Source organism: Pomacea canaliculata, linkage group LG3, assembly GCF_003073045.1.
Source record: "Pomacea canaliculata isolate SZHN2017 linkage group LG3, ASM307304v1, whole genome shotgun sequence".
NCBI lineage: Eukaryota > Metazoa > Mollusca > Gastropoda > Architaenioglossa > Ampullariidae > Pomacea > Pomacea canaliculata.
In genome coordinates, this window is record NC_037592.1 from 7,774,866 (window position 1) to 7,796,079 (window position 21,214).

The window sequence follows — 21,214 nt, forward strand, 5'->3', positions numbered from 1 at the left end:
TAAAGCTAATTCCACTTTCTATTGTCGCTACAACTATCTCAAGTCCAACACACTCATCATAAGCTTATGAAGATTACCCTTAAGATGTATACCTCGAAATTGTATAACCACATCTGTCATCGAAACTTTGATATTAAATTATTGCCGAACCTCAAGTACCATACCCAGGTTAAACTGTAGTCACGCTTCGGCTAGTTTCTGAAATACAGTGTCTAGCAGAGTGATCTACACAACACGCAGAAAACATTTGTTTTTATTATTATTTATTTCAGAGTTGAATCCCCGAGTGGACTCCTGATTGAAATATGACAGGAGCACGGCACCTTACTCAGAAATTATGCCGTTGGGATGATCGCCAGCCACGGACAGGTCGAGCTGCTTGCTTAATCACAAAATTACTGTGATTGCTTCCTGTCTCTTACGCAATGCTTCCATTCAAGCCTTCCCCCCGCTAAAGATGTTGACCTTTGACTGGACACTCGTCTCAACGCCCACCAATCAAACCGCAGCGTTGTGGCTCGCGTGTCACATGACGCTAGTCGACGAGGTCACTCCAGGTCACACGCGCCGGGGTCAAACGGCGGTTTCTTCCTCCTGATTGGATTTCTGCTGCACGTGTTTCGACATCCCTCGCCTAATCAAAGTCGATAGTGTTTGCTTCCGAAAGGTCGAAAGGCTGATCAGGACTGTGAGCTTTTAGACAGCATATCCCGATGCGCATATCCACACGCATGCGCATACACACGAACAAACGAACACAACTCCAATAATGTCATAAAAAACTGTTGCATAATTTTACTAGGAATAAATGTTATGCAATGTTATCTTCAACTCTTCGACCAGCACTCGCACGGGCATGCAAAGGAAACAAACGTTACGACCACAGAAACAGAATTTATAAAACAAAAAAAACAAAAACAAAAAAACAAAAAACTGGTAGATGCCAAACTGAAGTTACCAAAAACTACGCGCGTACCAACGCTTAGTCGAAGCACAAAACAGCTGCTTGCTGATAAATCTAAAATAATAATTCAAAACAACACTATGGCACACAACAAAGCCATTTGGATCTTTATAAGTACGCAATTGAAAGACAAAATGATTGGATACACCAACAAATGAATTATCGCAGTGCGTGGGAGGCGCTGAGACCGACACAAACATATCACAAGGTTTCAAAGAGATCGCAGAAAACAGCTGGAGATACGGGTCTAAGCATGTACACAGTTCACATCCGGTTCCTTTGATGACCTTTTCGTAGTATGACCGTCGAGCAAACATTTGCCAAACACATTCACATATTTCACAATATGTTTCTAGCTCCCTTTTGACAGTCATAAACTCGTAAAAATACAGCAAAAACAAATGTTCTTCAAACGACCAGCATCACCTCCCCCCTGCAGCATAAATGTTGCATTTCTTTTGAAGAACCACGTCCTGAAACTCTCTGAACAGCCTCGTTTTCATTCGACTGATTCCCATCCCTTAACGAAACGTAAATCGACGTGAATGTTTATTTTCGTTTACGTAAAAATTACGATTTCTGTAAATGTTTATCTCAGTAGATATATGAATTACAATTTCTGCCAGCGTTTACTTAGGTTTGCATGAAAATTACTATTTCTACAAAATATTTATTTACGTCTACGATTTTTGTAAATGTGTCTATGCTGGATACCGCGGCTGTACTTTCTGTACCCGAGGGTTAGGAAAAACAAAACTATGACAAAAAAGCAGCTACTTAATATCGTCCCCATCTTTTATCACCATGGAAATGAACTAAAACTATTTTTAAAAATTACTGCACGTTAAACAGATATTTTACAAGTGGGTAGGCATTTTATTGTAGGTTGCTACTGGTCGTGTTCACCCATCGGCAATCATGATCGTCCAATTGTGAATTCTGCGCGTATTTGTCAAGCGAAGAAAAAAAGTAAACACAAAACGCTACACAAAAAGGAATGGATGTAAACTAGGAATGTAGCCAAACCAAGCAAAGCATGCTACAAACATATATGAAAGAAGTGGACACACACCACAGGAAGCTTGTAATGCAACAGAGGGCTGGGGGAGTGTCGATGTTTCTCAAAATCGCACTAGTGTCACCAAGCTTTCCTACAATGGCGTAGGTAGGACTTCATGTCCATGTTGAACAACCTATGTTTCCAAGCTTAGTCAACTGCTTCCCTTTCCAAAGAAAACAGTCCAGTGGCAAAACCACATACAAATCTTTTAGTGCCTGTATCAGTATTGGGGATTATTAGCTACTGTAGTTTCCTCTTCTTCACACCTCGAACTCCCTTACCTCCCGGCGAACCAGTACACCACGACTACAAAATAATATTTTTAAAAATTGGAAACAAATCTTTTCGTGATCATCCTTTATTCCACTCGTTAAAGAAGTGTTAACCTGACGCTCAATGAACGCAAGATACGTAAGGTATAAAAATAACAATCGTTATAAACATAACATCAACTATACTACTTATTTTATTTTAACTTCTTTAGTATTAAATGACGGTTGTTTCTGGTTTCAATCCTAGGTGGATAACGAAATTTAGGAGTTACAGCAAGGGAAAAAGCAAGCGACCCACACGCAAAAATCAAACTACATGTATTTGGTTTTTCTTTTTCGTTGCAACTGAAACAAGCCACAAAGAGATAACTTAAGTCAGAAATCCGTCTAAAAATACAAACTTGAGCTTGAGATGGTTTTCGCCATTTTAAGTAGGACTTTCCATACGTATCCTAGGAAAGTCTGTAATGCATCCAAGGCAGCTGTTGGAAGAGTTACACCAAGGACCCTCCTGAAACGGAGCTGAGAGCCAATCAGCATGAGGATGCTGACAAACGCTCACATCACCAACTTCCCTCCTGTTGCCAGCACATCAATCAACATCAGGACTGACATGTCCGTTATCGTTCGACACACTTTCGCTTCCATCGGATATCGGAAAGACTAACATTCAAGAAACTGAAAAAGCAAAATAATAAGCTCAACAGACAGCACAATCTATCTGTACCACAGTCCTTCACATGCATGCAGCCTTCCCGCTACTTACACACAATGCACCCCGCTCTCTGATATTTGCTTCCAACATACCATAAACATAAACCTTGCCAGTCTCGAGATATTATTATTACTATATTATAAAGTCGGCCAAGAAATATGCAATTCTTACAGTGGCAAGAAATAGGTGCTCAGTGAACCAGGACAGACATGGTGCAGTGTCCACCATACTGTGTTCACGTTAAAATGCAACAACAAACGGGTGTCCCAATCAGCGCACTGGACAATGCCAGATGTACCCTGCAATCAAACAAACGGGAAAAACCTTCATCCATCGGTGTTGCCGTTTAATCATGTTGAAGATGATGACGACGATCACGATCACCATAAAAATAACCCGTAATTAGGTTAGCTAGATAGATGTGTCATGATAACGGGTTAGCGGTGTACCACGTGACTCTCCTCTCTTCCTCCTCTACATGACAGAAGGAACGCACGTGCACGAGTCTCTTGCAAGAAAGAAGCTGAGGAAGAAAGTCAAGTTCACAAAATGCTGTTCCTCGAGCTGTACCAAACACTTTCTGTACAATTATATTTATGCAATTTTGTTAGGTCTTGAAAAATTCTGCAATCACGTCGGCTGAAGTATCAATACATAGATAACGATCTCTGCCATATTTCACGTGGTCACAGCTTATCAGAAAAGCTCCCAACACCTAGATAAATTAATGGTTGTTAAAATTTTTGGATAGGACTACACTGTTAGATGTATGTCTCGAATACGAGACCAGAACAGTGTGAGAACAGGAGATAGACCAGTGTTTACTGCATCTAAGATATCTAGCAGTCATTTCATATTTAGAACATTTTTTCTCAACATATAACTAGAAAATTGTGTTCTTATCTTAAGTTGAAACATCTGGTAGACATGAAAAGACGAAGGCAGATTCTTTTTTTGTTGGTAAATTAAACAATCAGCGTCATGGGAATGAGGTCTACAGAGAATGGCCAAACCTAATGGCTTTATCCACTCCTATCCCACACATCAAACACCTGCACTAAAGCACACTGTCTACAACAGCATCGTGTGCAAGATAAATGATGCTTATTCACCCGATTCAGTGACTTCGCCTTTTAAGGACATTATACTACATTATGTCTTGCCTCTGTTCCTCCAGTGAGCGCGGACACGTCGTGTATCGGTTTTGTGTGATGTTGTCTGCACTTGCCGAAGTCATGTCCTCAGCGACTGTGAGAGAGCCAGAAGGTTTCAGTTGAAATCTTCGAAAACCACTGGTTTAGAAAGCAGTCGGGCATCAAGGCTACGACCCCGACAGAGACAAGAGACTGAAAACATAACCGCACATATCACCGCCCAGACATATACATTGCTGACAGCAATCAAACAATCCACAATGTGTGTGCAGACAGCACGCAGGCGAAAGCACTTGTTAGCGCGCGTGCGAAGCGGTGCATGCAGACAAGCGCTTCACTGTCCTCGATGTACTCTTCAACTTTCTTCTGAAGATAATGCTGCAGGTTATTCTACGAAAATGTACATTAACATCCGGCTTATGTACACAAATTTATAACATCATCCTGTTGTATACAGCGTGTCCGGGAAGTATGATACACTGACCCCCTCTCCCAACGCCAAGTGAATTAAATTATAGAGGAACACTAAGTTTTGTTAATGTATGTTTTACAATCAACGTTTTTTTCTCCATCGCATAATTACATAAAAACTTGTCAAAAATCGAGAGGATTTCATCTTAAAATTTTGCACAGCAATGTCAGACTTCAAACAAAATGATTTTTCCACCTGAACGATAAAGAAATGTGTATTGGTGAGAAATATTCGCTGTTCATAAACCACACACCACACTTCCTCTTTCATGTCTTGACCATTCGGTGGGTTCCGGTTAATTAACACACATTAAGACTAGGGCATTCTGGTCCGATTACGTTGGTGGTAGATGGGAGAGGGGTGAATAGAACCTTGATACTGCGATGTTGCACTTAAAGAGTACAAAGCAAAATACAAACTAAAGACAAGTACTTTCGAAATTCTGGAACAATTAAACAGACTACAGAGAAATATTTCTGCTGAAGAAATTTTTAGTAACATCTCTGTAGTAAATAGTCGGTAGCGGTCAAAGATGTTGGACATCTCCGCCACGTGTGTTCTGAGACTGTCTTGGCTGTCAGAATGTTTCAAGGCCCTTCTGCGAGCTGCTGTGTCCTGAGGCTGTGTTCCAGATGACAGAATACTTCAAGTTCGTTCTGCCAGCTAGCGTCGACACGGCACCATCCTCACAGCCCGGATATTTCACACAATCCACTTTCCAAACAAATATTCAGATCACTACGACAAATGTTACCCCTGGCCGTGAGCGCGTGTCAGTCCATATAGCACGGCACACCTGCCATTTCTTTCTCTCTCTCGATGAACTTATGTTGTACACACAAACTAGATTGATCAAGTTCGTCGTAGAGAAAGATGTGTCTGTTCTGGAAACTGAAAACTATATACATAAGGGATGGTCTTTAAAAAACAAACATACACAACAAGAAGAGACTGCATGTCCCGTGTTCACAGTCACAGTTTCTCGCTGGCAGCCGGGTATGCAGCTCGTGCCTGCAAGCCATTGTATCACACAAAGCAGCTCGTCCGATGTTGACTTGGATTAACCTGACAAATGCTGAATGTCTGTGTAGGGTGGGGGTCAACGTACGCGTCGTTCAAGTGTTTGCTACCCCGAACTGCTTGCGCCATCTGTGACGCCAGATCCGGTAACCTTGCGCCGTTTCCTGCAGTCGGGGGCTGTTGACATTTTCCCCCTCCCCTGAAACAAAGCAACAAAAACTTTCAGTGTAAACGAAGAGGCAAAGAATCATGTGGTCCATTAAGTCTAGCATGGCATTATCCACAGCATAAGGAACGCGTGCATGTCGAGGGAGCTATGACCTAGGTCAAAGGTCTCTTCCAGCCAATGGCGCAAGGGAGTTTGGGGAAAGCACAATGTGCCGTCATCTTGTGATGCCTGTCGCGAGCGTCAAACAGGTTTAGGTCTATGGGGCGCCTAGAGGGCAGTTCCCACATACACAGCACTTCCCTCCCCCGTCAAAACAACCAATCAAATACACGAAAAAGTAAATGAAAAATAAAAGAATGCAGAAAAGGCTAAATGTTGAATGGAAAGTAGAGACAGAATAGAGAGTAGCGGCAGGTTTCTTTTTTTAAAAAAAAAAGAAGTAAAATGTACTTCAGAAGTTTTAAGTCGCTACTTCATGCATTTTAATGTAACCAATGATGTAGCGTCGTGGTGGTAACGAGAAGGCTCTAAACTAGTGTATAATAACTCCGATTTGCCAAAAATGTTGGGCCCTATATGCGAGTGTAATAACTGACATACTTAAAACACATTCGACCGCAAACGCAACCTTCATTTGGTTGATGAAGTCCAGCCTGAAGCTACATCATGCTTTTTGCTCTATGTCTTGTCACGATTTACTACAATTCTTTTGTTTTTGAAGCGACTTATACCCACCACCCCATTTCTTTTTCTTTTCTTTTCTTTTTTTTTTTTTTTTTTTATTATTTTTTTACAGAATGCTGGAGGACGTGACCTCGGGTATGAAGCAAACTGCAGGATAACCAGATTACAGAAAACCAATGCACGCGGCTCGAAGGAAGAAAGCCATCAGTCTGAGCCGATTTTCAACTATTGTAATTAGAAATTAGGAAGGAGATGGTGTTAACATGTCTACAGAGGGCGCCTAATCTAGGAGCAGCCTTAATTGCCAGCCAGATTTCTCGGGCAGGAAGAAGGCCGTTGGCCCATAAACTCCTCCGGCACAAGCGCAGCATACGGGTCAGGCATGGCACCCAAACGAGCGAACAAAACAAGAAAGCAATGGGGCATCGACTGTAAACAAAACGAGATTTGAAGCCGGCATAATGCGGGTCTGGCTCCATCTCCGATTGAGACGGAGGGGAGCTGTCAGGAAGCTTGTAAATCACTCAACTTTGTTGTAGCTTTAATTCCCGGTTAGTCTGGTGAAAAAAATCACTGTCATAGTCCTCGACTGTGCTCTCTTCCCTTCTTCACACGAGCCATTAACTGAAAAGGGCGACGGTTTCATACAAAATCTCAAAATACGTTTTATTTCGAATCTTGGTACAAAAATATTTTCTGTGGATGAATTATCACTAAATGATGTAAAATACATTTCGTTACGTAGATCATTATATAAAAAAGTGATCGCAAGTGTGAAAGCGAAAGAGAGGATGAAAGAGAACATTTGTTTTTACTCCACGTGTCAACAGTTATTTCAAACCGACACGACTTACAGTTTCCTAACACAATACGGGGTTACCCGATCATCGCGGGTCTTTTTCACGAACTGCTGCACATAATTACTAGTTAATGTTCCCGCCAAAGGAAAATCTCTAAAAACAGAGAGACTGTCGCAGAAGAAAAGTTTCCTACGACTAACCTGGATGACTTTTTTTTCTAGATGAAAGCCAAAAGACTAGAGAGGTGCACAATGAGAACACAGCTCAGGAAGGAAGGAAGCGGAAAGGGAAGTGAAGGAAGGAAAGACGGAAGAAGCGAAGAAAAAGAGAAAAAAAGGCGTTAGACAGACGGAGTGCGCTGGCGTCAAAAGCTAAAGCAAAACACCCGCATTTTGAGTCACAACCTGCCTGCTGTCCGCGACAAGTCGCCCTACAACGACCGTCTGATGAGGCGGCCTCGTGCCGCGCACAATACAATCTATAGCCGGGGCCTGGGGGCCAGCACCCCCCGTGCAGCACAATGCCCGCCAGTGACGTCACGGTCACGACCAAGCGCTCGCTGCGCCGCCTACAATTCCTGATTCCGTAGACAAGACAATGATAAAACGAAATCACTGCTGAATTATCAACGAGGAGACCACCACCCTACCATCACCCTCCACCGAACATCATGCCTCCACTCTGGCCCCGGCTGCTGCAGCCCTTCCCGCGTCCTAGCATCTCACGGCTGCGTGCAGTATTCGATGTTGGAGGCTCTGGCTAACATCAACACTTTTTTTTAAAGTTTCCGACAAAAGCCATGACTGTAACGGTCAGCTTCTCCCTGTGTGAACTGCACAGAACATCTGATCAAGAAGCTTGCCCTTATGACAAGATTTCACCAAAATGCTTGAACGCCTGGAAAGATTTCGCCACGAGGTTTGCATATATGGCAAGACTTCAACAGGTGAGACAAATCCAGAGGCTAACAGCCTCAGTGGCACGTCATCGGCTAGTTGCTGACCCTACGCCGTTGACAAACAAATTTTAAAAAACCAACAGCATAACATATATGTGAATATATATATCTTGAATATTGATAGCCGATTTGCAACATTTCTATATATGCTCTCCTATTTTTAAGTTCTACTGTAGACATATGTTGCATGTGTCTTAGAACATATCAGATATAATGTCTCACATACATAAGTGACTACGCGAACAGACTAGTCAGGTCAACGACACCGACAACCTAGCCGCGAAATGGTGAGAACATCACGGAGCGCTACAACCGAACGACAAGCCGGCCACGTGCAAAATGTGGGTTGGGGTGGGGATGGAAGTGTGGGGTGAGGAAGAGGGAAATAAAAAAAAACTGACAATAGATACGGGAGAAGTCCAGGCCGGCGAAGGGAAACAGTCATTTCTATGCGGAGTGCATCCCGAGGGTGACGACATCAAAGGCAATGCAGGCGGCGTTAAAAACTGCACAAGCGGTGCCCGCCCATGATGAATGCGCCGCACCACATGTTCTTCGCTGTATCGCGCGGGGAGGTGTCATCTCGCGCCATCGACTCCCCCACCCACGCGCTCTCCCAGCGTGCCCTCCCCCGGCTACTCCGTGAATCTCGGCACACCCCAGCAAGTCCTCCCGACAGGCCAACTATCCGCTTCCAGTGTGTTCTCTAATAGCCCAGCTACTCAATCCTGGCTATCCACCCTCCCTGTGAGTGGTTTCAAAGCCCAGCTGCTTAATCTTGGCTAGCCACAGTTCCAGCGTGTCCTCTGATAGCCCAACTGCTCAATCCTGGCCATTCCCAGTCCCAACATGTTCTCTGAAATCAGCCACCAGGGTGACATCTCGTAGTTTTCCACGTGCCATCATGTCTTCTTACTCGTCTGACTGGTCAGATTGTTCCTGTTGCGACTATGATCGTGACATGCGCCACGTCTCCACATGACACAACAACAACAACAACAACAACAACAACAACAACAACTGTAGTACAAGTCCAGTGTCCTTCGTGTCTGACATTGTCTTAAACAGTTCACCCACGACAAGTTTTACGACCACTGTCACAAGCTGCAGCACCGTCACTAGTAAGCAGCAGACCCAATGGCGGGTGTCACAACCCGCAAGATCTCATCCCGGTTTCAAGGGGTAGGGGTTAGCCATATAGGGCTGTCCAGCCCAGAAAGTGTATCTAAAGAAATAAAGAAAACACGTGGTACGTCCTCTTTTATCCTTTCACCTCGGAAAAGATGTAACATCGATAGTCATGCGTGTTTAGGCGGACTGAAAGGTGAGCTTCAGGATGGATGTCAGTCTTTCAAAGTAAATAGTTAGATTGTAGGTTTTAGGTTAAGGTCAGGGAGCGGACGTTTGTGTTTAATTGTTGTAGAATTAATAAATAATGTTGTATGCTATGAATTACTGTCGCGTCATGTATCCACTGGTATCTTCTCTTTCTCCTCTATACATTCTCCATCTTATGTAGCAAGGCACGTGGCTTCCAGCACAACGGGTAAGGGTAGCGACAGCTTATGCCGGGTAGCGAGATGTCCAGCTACACTCCTTTCTATTTCTCTTTCTTCCTTTCCTTCTGTTCTCTCAATACGACAGGCCGAACGATCCCTGATATTCTGGGCGCTAAATATCTTGGAGACCAGACCAGGTGCACTTATACCTGTTCGTTACCTTTTCTTCGTTACGTTTCTTTATGGTACTGAGGTCAGGAAGTCAAAAGACATCAGCAGTGCACCTATCACAACCCCAGTTTCTAATTTTAAAACAGCGTGGTGGTGGTGAAGGTGGAGAAGTGAAGACCGACGAGGAATCAGGAGGGACATGCAGGATGCACAAAACACATCCTCTCCCCTCAACAGCGACAACCTTCAGCGCACGAAAGGGCCGTTGCCGAAGACTCTGTCCCCGTCCCTCCCACAACTCCCAACTTTCCTTCGCCTGCTATCCGCTGATGGATGCGTCTGTCCGCGCGCCTTTATTTGGGCCAAATATCAATTACAAGCCGCAATCACTGACAGGCGCAATGTTTTGGCCATCAGCTGGGCGCAGTGGGCAGGGCGGTGGACATGATTTACGAGGCGCGGGCCAGTGTTTTGAGGCCCCGAGTCCCTTGGCTAAGACAATGCTGGCGTTAAGACAATGCACAGTACGCCACAACCCCGGACCCTCGTTAGCGCCTTGACCCATCTGCTTCCTCGCCCCCGTCATCGAACGGCAAATTACCAGGGCGATGGAGAGATGGATGAGCACGCTTCCACTGGCTGCACTCTCCTTTCCTGCTCCCCTCCCATCCCTCACCTTTCTTTTTTGACATCTACGTATAGGGTGTAGCTTCTCGCCAAGAACATATTTTTGACCCTCACAAACTTGTAGCCCGAAGGCACATCTTTACCATAATCGTCATCCTTGTCCTCATACAGTCTGATCCCGTCATCTCTACAGCTTACTTCCTCAGACTAGTTTCATTCATTCTCCAAAAGCAGCTTTGTGCACTGCAGTCATTCGCCTACAGCCTCAAGCAGTCGAGAGTGGCCTGCTAACGAGGACATCGTGATGAGCATCCCAAACGCTCAACACCCTTGTTCGACAAACTGCCCCGACGCCGCAGATACCCGTCAACTAGATAATGAACACCACAATCTCATTTACTGCTTTGATGTCCTCTTCCAACTCCCAAGCCATATTTATGGGGGTCATCCTTCCCTCGGCTCCCTAATGGAAGGTCAAAAGCGATAAACATTAAGATAGACCACTCACTAGGCCAGGTGCTGTATCTGGATTGAAACAAGCAACGGCATCACCACTCTGGAAGAAGAAAAAAAAGTTATATCATAGAATTACTAGCCACAGCCAGCTTGTCCAGCAGTCCTCTAAAATGGTTCTCTTTAAGCGAAAGAAAGAGAACACCGACATAATTTTTAAAAAAATCACTTGTTTGGATTGACATCAGGAAAATGGTTTAAGCAGTTTTAAGAGAACAAAGCACATAAAAATCGATATCGGAGGAGATGAACAGTCGGAAATGCAGTTATCTATCCCGTTCGCACGTGTGTTCGTGGAAGCGCCAGCGCGTTTTGAGCGGACAGGTATGCATTAGTAATATCATTTGTCTCTCTCTCTCTCACACACACACACTAAGACGTCAGGGTGGAGATTAGATAATTATGTCAGCAAACAAAGAAACAATACTCAAGAGGAAAGTATAACACTAGGCATCACTACCTCCCCCACCCTTCCACCCACAGAACCACACAGGAGAGAGAGAGATGGTGGGAAGGAAGAAGAAACACGTCTGAGATGTGAGAGACACTCTCATTAAGAAAGGGGTGGATAGACGAGGTCGCGAAGAGGGTGGGGCTCGAGGCTCAGAGGACAGGAAGGGGGAGACCATCAAGAGCATGACAATGGCCGAGCGTCGGAGTTGTCTCACGCATGAGCGGATGAGCCGCGCGCTCATTTGAGCAGATCACCCCTCACCCTTTTGCTCATAAGTCACCACCTGTCAACCTGGAAAGCAGCAGTGAAAAGGCTCTCAGCTGGACTCGAAAGACCCCCGAAATTGAGACCTCAAAAAAAAAAAAGTAAAACTTTTTTGGGGTAAAGGAGCTACGCGCATGGAAACCTTGTCATTTTGCAATATTCTTGAAAGCAATATGACATTTTTCAATACTTCTGCGGTCTATTCTTTTAATTCTGTTGAGATCTCGTGAAACTGAAAAAACCTCTACAACTCGCCCCCCCCCCCTTCCCTGGATAAGGTAAAGTCGAGGGCAAGGCTGGCTTTGTCCAAAGAAATGCTAGTCAGTGGCTCCAGTCTTCCAAAACTTTGACAAGGCTGTTATTGGCGCAAATGAAGCCAGGGACCTGGCAAGGAAGGCTCCTAGTCGCCAAGTGCCCTTCACGAACGCTGTCGTCATTTCAAAACTGAAATGAACCTCAGCGAACTGTGAAAATGAAGCTCAATCCACTGGAAGTCTTTAATATTATCAAATTGTTTGTCAAACCGGAAAGACCGTAGTGAGTTAGCCAAGCACTCTTCATAACATTCGTTTAAAAAATTATCCCGTTTCCTTAAAAAAAAAGAAGAAAGAAAATCCTTCTTAAGCTGTACAGAAAAAAAAAAGAAAATTATTTGTTCACTGCTATTCTCGCGTCATTGTGAATGGTCATGGGATTTCTCCGTTGCCATCAACCCATCAATTTTCCAAGCAGATTTTTTGACAGACGCTTTACATACATGAGCGGAAACATTAACACCCTAATGAAGCTTCGGGGCTTCCCCAAGATGTCCAAAAGGAAGGAGATTGGGGGAAGGATGGGGTGTTCCGACCACTCGTGCTGTGAGAAAGTCTGTGCAAAGCTGTCTCGCCAACGAGCTGAAGACAAGCGCTCAAAGAGGCCCAGAGACCTGTCAGCCCACAGTGAATGGCAAGATGACTGGGAGAGCGGGAGGCCCGGGGCTAGGATCGCTGGGACAGCGTTGCGAGGGAGACAGGCGCGGCCTTCAGTGGAAGCTCATTACCTGGCCCGCATAACAGGTGTCCCGCTTCCCAAACGGCGACCCACGACGATCGCCCGAAGCGGCCAAAACCGGCATGTGTCCGAACTTCAAACAATCATTGGAGTGTACCGCGCGGCTTCCGCCATGTTTGCTACTTCCTTCCAGATCAAGTCCTTCATGTCTCGCCGCCAGGATGCAGCAAGTAAAAGGAGGACGACGGGGAGAGGAAACAAGAGACTGAACGACAGGAGACAGTACACAAGGATTACAGCAGTCAGGGATAAGGCTAGACTGGGACTGTTTACGAAAGCATCCAGACTGACTTACTTGCTTGACAAGAGGCTTTTACAAGAACACTTTGAACAGGAACTATTATGACATGAAAGGTCAGCGTCAACAGGATGCCAGGCCGCGTCTACTAACCACAGGCCGAGCCTCTGCCTATATATTGCAGCACACACAACTCCACAATATGATTTTTGTGTGTGTGGTCAGTTCTGGTCCTTAATGTGGTTATTTTTACCCTAGAAAAACACGAAAATGCTGAAGTTGCTTCAACTGTTCCAGTGTTTTTTTAAAGATATATGTGCGAGTGTACGTATGTGTGTATGCAAGTATTAAAGGATTAGGGTTCGTGCATAAACAAGCCACTCGTTTTCTACAACATCAGACGTGTTCTCTAAATACAAACAAAAACAATATAATTGAAAATTTGTCCGAAGACCTTAGACGGCGACCTGGACTTCTAATCCATGTCCTTTACCTGCAGCTCTATGGGACTGAACTGGCCTTACACTCTTGTTATACTAATCTAGCCTTATTGACCCGCTGCTATAGGGTGCTAATCAAGCCTTATGTACCGGCTGCTAAGCCCACCAGCTTTATACACCATCTGCTGTTAGGTACTGACCTGGACACATATACCTGCTGCTATACTGTGTTGACGGAGGCTTTGGAAGACACAGAGGCGCTGTCGTCGGGATCGCTTTGGCTCAGCTGCTGCTCGAACTGGAAGGCGTCCTCCTCCGCTCTCTCCTTCAGTGCCATCTGATAGGCGATCTCAAATGCTTCACCTAGAGTAAGGATGATTTCCCCAGCCAGTTCCTGCCACAAAAAACGCACAGCAATAAAGTGAAGACTTTCCAGGCAACCGACGCAAGTATATCTTCTACACCTATAATCTACAATCTATCTTAAACATAAGTAACATATTTTGAGTTTGAAACGTTCACTCAAAAAAGAAATCATTAAAGCGCACGCTCTCTCTCCCTTCACACACACGCACACACATGCACACGTACAAACTCGTCGAAGAATGCCTGTGCGGCTTCTCAAAACAGTTTCTAGCCCAGAGGCCGGTAACTTCTTTTTCCAGGGGTGAAAAATCAATGGGGGCCTTGCGCGGCCGCAGTGGTCAAGATTCCATGATCATACTCGCGCTGTCAGGTGCATGTCGGGAGAAGGGCCGATGGGACCTTAGGGCTGGGAGAATGGAAACATAAGCCAGATGCCTGGGCACGGCAAGGCCTGTGGTTTGGAATTAAAAAAGAAAAAAAAACTGCCGGGCTGCCAGCCTCCGACATGTGCAGGAATTGAGCTTTATGATTAGACTGGGATAATGCGCAGGACAGTGGGGGCTGCGAGCAGCACAATGGGGCTGATTAGTGGGTAAATTGAGAGAATCGAACTTGAAAAGGCACATGATGCGCCCGGCAGACCGGCAGTAGTCAGAAACAAGAGGCCCCGACTGCTAGCACGGCTCCCAATTTCTAATTCCCAGCCTTGGCCCGCCTGCACAATAAAATTTCATTAGTAATTAACAGACGGTTGTGTGGAAAGCAAAGTCGGGTGGGAAGAGGAGGGAAGGAAAGGGGAGGGTGCTGGCGAACGGTGGGAGTGGGGGGTGAACAAATTTTCCGCCACACTGACCATGCCAATTTTTGCCGGTCGGCCAGGGAGACCGATGTTCCGCCTGAGTGCGCGCTCCCCGAATCCCCGTCGCCGGGCCGCGGATGCACCTATTGTGCAGTGGGCACAGTCCCAAAACAGCTGAGGGCCAGCTCTTGATTAATTCTGTCGCGCTAATACAAAGCCGCCGTTTTCCAAACCTTTGCCCAGGTCATCATTCAAACCCGGGGAAACGAACGAGGGTTAGCCAAGGGGACAGATCCTACGAGATCCCCAACGATTGTCTTCCAACAACACGAGCCGGTCTCCGATTTCAAGGTTCAACACCAAGCACCACTGTACCACGAGTCCAGGTGGTCCCTTGCAGTCGGATCACCACAGCCTCCTCCAAAACACCGTGCATGCGCCGAAACCTCCGAGCCTTCCGGTCATCAACAGGGTCGCTGGCTTCCTCTCGGTGTTGACTGCGACCCTCGACCTCGGGAACGGCGCAAGAGTGGTCCCCATCGGTGGCCGGTGAGATCGGGGACAAAAGATTTCGTGATGACCCTTATGATGAGTGTCCAACCTGAAGGGCCGCACTACTCGCCCGTACGTCATCTGCTACCTTCAAAGGAGTTAGAAAAAAAGAGGCGATGTCGTTGGAGAGCTCTGAAGAGTAGCAACTCGTGTTTAGTGAGAGCGATGTTGAGGCTAACAAGCCAGCGGGAAGTCTTGTTTGAAAATAAGAATATTGCTCTAAAGCCTGAACAGCGGACTAACGAAGCGGTTTTTGCCAAAACAGTCGCGGACAGGACCAAACTGGTATGGACAAAAAAAAAAAAGAAAACACCCGATATCTGTATAATGTCACAAACCATTGCGCTTGCTACGATTAAACAATACGCAAGCGATTGAGCGATCGCTACAAACTGAACACGAACCGGACACGCTCTTTCACTAGTGAGAGAATGCGACAGGTTTAGAATCTGCACCGAAGCTTATGGAACTTGTTGTACAAACGCAGGATGCCATGCTGTAAAATCAAATGGGCAGGTCAGAGACTACGGAGAGTGAACGAAAAGGAGAAAGCGGCTACTGAAAGGCACACAGGACGGTACAAGACAAGAGACACGGGCCACTAGCCGTGAATGAAGTCCACAAATGCAGCTTACAGTAATTACTTCACTACACTGCTCCAGGCAGGTACCAAACATGTGCCGCAAACGCTGCCGCTCGTTTCTCACTTCTCTAATCCAAACATGTCTCTAAACTGTCTTCTCCTGGTGGAACAGCATTACTTTACGACACAACAAAACAAATTATTTACTAGAACGAAAGAAGGGTAAAAAAAAAGCAGCTTTAAAAACCCTGTTCCCCAAATAGCATTGCAACATTGCCCTGCCTCCCGCCCTGCTCAGGAAAATAAAAGTCTTCAAGGGTCTGCAAGATCCACATTTGCTCAGACGCCACTACAGAGGCTGCAGGACTGAACGCAATGACACACATCGTCTGTCTACCCATATTCCTCCGACCTCGAATACTTACATCGCTCTTGATTCTCAATCAATGATTCAAGGAAATAAGTTTAACTTCTGCACATGCACCACATCCAGAGCAAAATATGTAACACTGAACTAGAGGTACACTTTTTTACGGAGAGTAAAATCTCGAGGAATAAACAATACTTATTTTTTAAAAAAGCGTTTTGTAACACCCTACACCTACGTACTGCATGCATCGAAAGAAAGAGGAATGATTCGGAACAAGGGACTGAGAGAAGGTGCAGCAGTGGACAGGTGAAAATAGAATGATCGATAATAGAAAATAATGATGAGTACGAAAAAAAGATTTTCCTTGCAGACTTTTCGCCAACTGACGCCCTTTTTATTTTCCTTAGCATTGTCCGAGAAGGTTCGTTTAGACAGCCAGTAACTGGATGCACTTGTCGTGAAGAGGGTTTTGTAGTTGAGAGAGCTGCTACACACAGGAGCTATGGACGCTGCGCAGTCTAAGGGAGAAAACTCCAGTTCGAATCTCGCACAGAAAGTCTTGTAGGAAGAGGAATTCCACATGCTTGCATTCGTCACATCAAGGACGGGCGACAGGTTTTACAACTTTACTTAGAGACAGCGGGAAAACATTGATCATAAGATTTGTTCATTGCTTTCGAAAAGGAATGGACAGACCCGACAAACAAGACAAGTGCCGCGTCTGTTGGTTCCACCCCCCGACTGTGGTTTCCACATTTTGAAATAATTTTCCGTTTATCTGTTCGTGTCGAAACAAGAGGCCTATACACTACTAAGATCTTTATCTATCAAGCATTTCGATCATCCCCAACCCTATTGCTAGCTCTTGTAGCTCGTGTAGACTCCACAGGTCATACAAGCAGGATACAACTGTGACGTGTAAGTTCATTTCCAGACAAATCTACAAAATGCGGCAACAGTTTCAACTTTTACACTGAGGTGGGCTAGACAATCAACACAAAATTTGGCTACAAAGATTGGCACTGCTACACTGAAAAAAAAACCCACCGACGTTCTATGTCACTGCCGAAACATCAGAAGCACATTTTTATGCAGTGGATTCATTTTCAAGTGCACGCGCGCGCAAACACACACAAACACGTCTGCCCTAAATCACAATTTCCAAACCAAATAATCCACCTCTTCCCCCTTATTTCTTAAGTTTCAAAACTGTCCGTCACTGGTTACCCTAGCTTCCAGGCCTTTTCTAACCGGTGCCACCCGAGTAATTTGCGACTAAAACGCCTCCGTACCAGGGACACCCCAAGGTCTGGCCGCTCACGTTTCAGACCCCTGCCACGAGCCCAAACTCCCAGCATTCACTCCCCTTGCAGACAGTGTCGCCCCCTGGTGATATATAAATGTTTGCGAATAATCTTCGTCATCTGCCGGGCCTCGAAGGAAGGGCGAGTCGCTGGGAAGCGGAGAATGGAAGACATGTTGTAGCGAAAGCGAGGAGGGGTTTGGCCCCTAAAAGAGGTTTCCATTAGGCTCCTGGTGCGAACACGACGTGAACAAAAACAATGACATTCCTCCTGATGAGCTAGCGCTGGAACGGTCCCCAAGGGTCAGTTTGTGCGAGGCTGTGTGAAAGGTGTCACCATCGGGTAGGCGTTGAAGAAAATAACACCAGCTTTTCTGGGTATCCGCATACAGCTTCGTGACAGCCATGACAGAAAAAAAAGCTGGATAGCTGGACAGGTGAAAGCAGAGGGTGTAAGCGGGGGAGTAGAAAGGTACAGAAGCCCTTTGAATGCTTTAAAGAAACTAGTGTTGGATTACTTCTTGTCTATTTCCTTGTGCTGATAATCTAATCTAGCTCATTCACTATAGAAAGTGTCTTGTAAGAGCCCCTTGAGTTCATAAACTTTCCCATTCATCTCTCTCTCTCCTCTAATAAATGACACACACGCAGTGTTGTGTACAACAAATAGGAACCGGGTTAGAATTAAGTAAAAGACAGTTTGTATAAGTTTAAGCATTTCTTTCCTTCGCGCGTAATCCGTGATGATGGAAGGGAAAAATGTGAAGACGATGTAAGGACGAAAATAGAGTAAATAGAGTGATTCCACAGACGAAAGTAAGAAAAGCTGTGTGGGTGTCAGCTCCACTTACCCTGCTTCTAACACTGAAGACATGGCAGTAATGTTTGCTGCTCTCCTTGTCCTTCGTCACGTAGGCAAAAAAGTTCATATGATCGCCATCTTGGCAAGCACAGAAGATATTGGCGATCTCATGATCGCAAATCACTTTCTGAAAGCAGAAAATAATTTATACAGTTGACATCACTGAAACTGAACTTTAATTCTCGTTGCTAGTCACAATGAACCTGTCCTCTCTCCAGGTTTCCGTGATATTACGATAACTAATTTCAGTCACCTGATCCCATCCACCGTTACCTCGCCTCTTACCCACAGAATATGGCGGTAACATAAGCAACACTCTAGGAATGTCATCTTTCAACGATTATTTAATTAACACCTAAGTGACTTGATAATCTTTTTCATAACTGGATGAGCTCCTTCTCAGATTTAATAACTAGACGCTCCATGTTTTAAAAAATTCTACCCTTTAAGTAAGCCAGCATATATACTAAATCTTTCAGGGAATAAAGAATAAATAATATAATAAACAAATAATGTATAAAGAATAAGGTATACATACCTTGGATCTGGCATCAATGAACTTGACGCCTTTGTAGGAAATAGACAGCATGATTGTAGGAATCTTGCCAATGACATCTGCCGATTTCTGGAACGCAGCAATAAAGTCACATCTGAGACGTGTGAGGGAATGGCGAAAACAGATACTAGAAATATGGGAGAGCTGTTTGATATGCTGATCAAAGCTACTTTCAAACACATCGCAAAATACCGGTCAGATACAGGTCTACGATAACAAACATTCAAACTTCTATTTTATCACGCAGACCTCAGCCTAGACAATGGTTTTCTCCACTTTAAGAAAGTGCGAATGTACACACTGTCTGCAACTTGAATAAAAAAAACACAACTGCCTATCGCTGGTTACTTCACCATTTAAAGGCGCTTACATGAAGACCCTTATAAAAACAACAAGAGTACAGATTTTGTGTTCAAAAAGACCACTCAACCAGCCTTTACTCAGGCCTGAACTTCTTGCTGCTATCCTTACAGACATGATAAAACGATGTTTTGGGGTTGTGTTTTTTTTTTTTTTGGTTTTTTTTTTTTTTGTAATTTAGAAACATTTGACTCGAGATGGTCGAACCGTGAATAATAGGAAGACTCGTCACCACCCTTGTACCCGCTGAGCGATCGCGATACCCACTTAATTAACCACAAACAGTAAAGAGGCCATGAGCAAGGTTAAAGGGTGGGTGGCGGGGGGAGCTGTATCTGTATTTACGTGTGCAGTGGCCCACCCCTTTAATTTCCGATCCGGAAACTTCCTGAATAGGATTACTTTTCCTGAGCTCTCCGGTAGCCTGATAAATGACGAAAGAGAATTGCTAAATCGATTAAAAAGAAAAAAAGAGAAAAAAAATCCCCCAAACTGCAAAACGCTGAGACCGTCGCTGACTAAATTGCATCATATGCCTGCCCGCGATAATTCTGCGTTAATATTGGTTATCAGGGTGAAAAATGCAGCTCTGTGCTAATCAGGCGTATCCGCGCCTTTCCGTCAAGTCGGGGATTCGAACCCTGATGGGCTGCCCCCAATTTACTACATACTTGGCATTTAGAAAAATCATCAGGCAGCGGTGATATTAGCTGCGATTATTTCCCCTTGGCTGCCATTATTTCCCCTTGGCCAGCCCGGGACAAAGTGGTGGGCAAACAGAGGAAATTCAGCCACAACGCACCGTCCAGCTGGCAGCAAAATGGTGAGCGAGTTATGGGAGATTTTTTGCGCTTGGCTGGACACCCCCGAAGCGAAGGGTTTCCCTGGGCCATTTTGGACTCAATCTAATTTTTCAGTCCCGCAGCCAAGGAAAATTGTTAGAAACTCTGTCATTTGCATTGCTAACACCTTTTCCCCCTTGCCCGCAGGAAAATCTCTTTAACAAGATTTCCGTAGTATTAGTTCCCCAGTCCGTCTGCGTATGTGTGCCTGCAATGTATAGGTGTGCATTCTGCGGGGGTTTCTTCGGCCGGAACTGAGAGCCGGCGAACGACCGACCGACTGTGAGCTGTTACATCTCCTTCATTAACCTTCCCATTAATCCCCTTATCTGACCATCGAATCCTTGCTTTGTGGCCGTGCCGTCCCTGCCACTGCTAGTCGCTTCAAACAACAAAAACAACAACGGAAAGACTGGCACAAGGGAAGGCGGGCAGCACAAAAACCTCAAAGGAGTGACCTTCCTGGCCCGACTCGGCACTCTTTGTCCGGCGGCACTAGGCGCACTTTCAACTATGCGCCCCTCCCTTCCCCTCCCCCCCGTTCCGTTTAGCCACAAACAACTTATCTTTCTTCCTGTGCCTTATCCACGCCCGTCTTCTGAAGCTGTCTTCCTGCCTGCTTTTAGCCCTGCTCTTCAAACTCGCCACGATTCTTCCTCTCACAATAAGTCTGGCATCCAGCACACAGGCATTGATTTCTCCCTCCATCCCTCCTTCCTTCCCAAGCTCTCCCGCCTTAACTTTTCACAGCTGACTGCCCTCTTAATTTCTGCCGTAATTAAAATCTCCGTGCGAAATTATCTTGAAAAGGGTATGGCATTACCGTGCAGTATAAAGCGGCGATTGCCTGGGAGAGAAGTTGACACCATCATTCTCTTCAGAACCAAAAGGGGATACGATGGAAAAACGGGGAGAGAACTGATGTCGATAAACAATCATGCAAAACTCCGTTTTTTAACACGAGGAAAGCGGGACAAAACAAAAAATAATAATGCATTTGTATATACATATATAAGCACACATAAAGGAGAGCACAGCGAAAGTCCGTTCATACAAATGAAAATAAAGACAAAGGACAATGCAGAATAAATAAA

The 21,214-nt window shown here is 45.1% G+C and overlaps 1 protein-coding gene across 7 annotated transcripts in view; it reads right to left on the reverse strand.

Annotated features, from left to right (window-relative positions):
- Positions 1–770: 770 nt before the first annotated feature.
- The window catches only part of LOC112559389 (ankyrin repeat and SAM domain-containing protein 1A-like), a 79,650-nt gene continuing 59,206 nt past the window's right edge, over positions 771–21,214 (reverse strand). For 6 of the 7 annotated variants that reach the window (XM_025230601.1, XM_025230600.1, XM_025230599.1 and 3 more), the window contains 4 exons: positions 18,901–18,987; positions 18,352–18,489; positions 13,728–13,921; positions 771–5,856 (listed from right to left, as the gene is read on the reverse strand). In XM_025230601.1, the coding sequence (XP_025086386.1) occupies positions 13,748–13,921; positions 18,352–18,489; positions 18,901–18,987 (399 nt within the window). In that variant the 3' untranslated portion in view covers positions 771–5,856; positions 13,728–13,747. The remainder of the gene's footprint in view (positions 5,857–13,727; positions 13,922–18,351; positions 18,490–18,900; positions 18,988–21,214) is intronic. The other variant, XM_025230598.1, reaches the window with a different exon arrangement.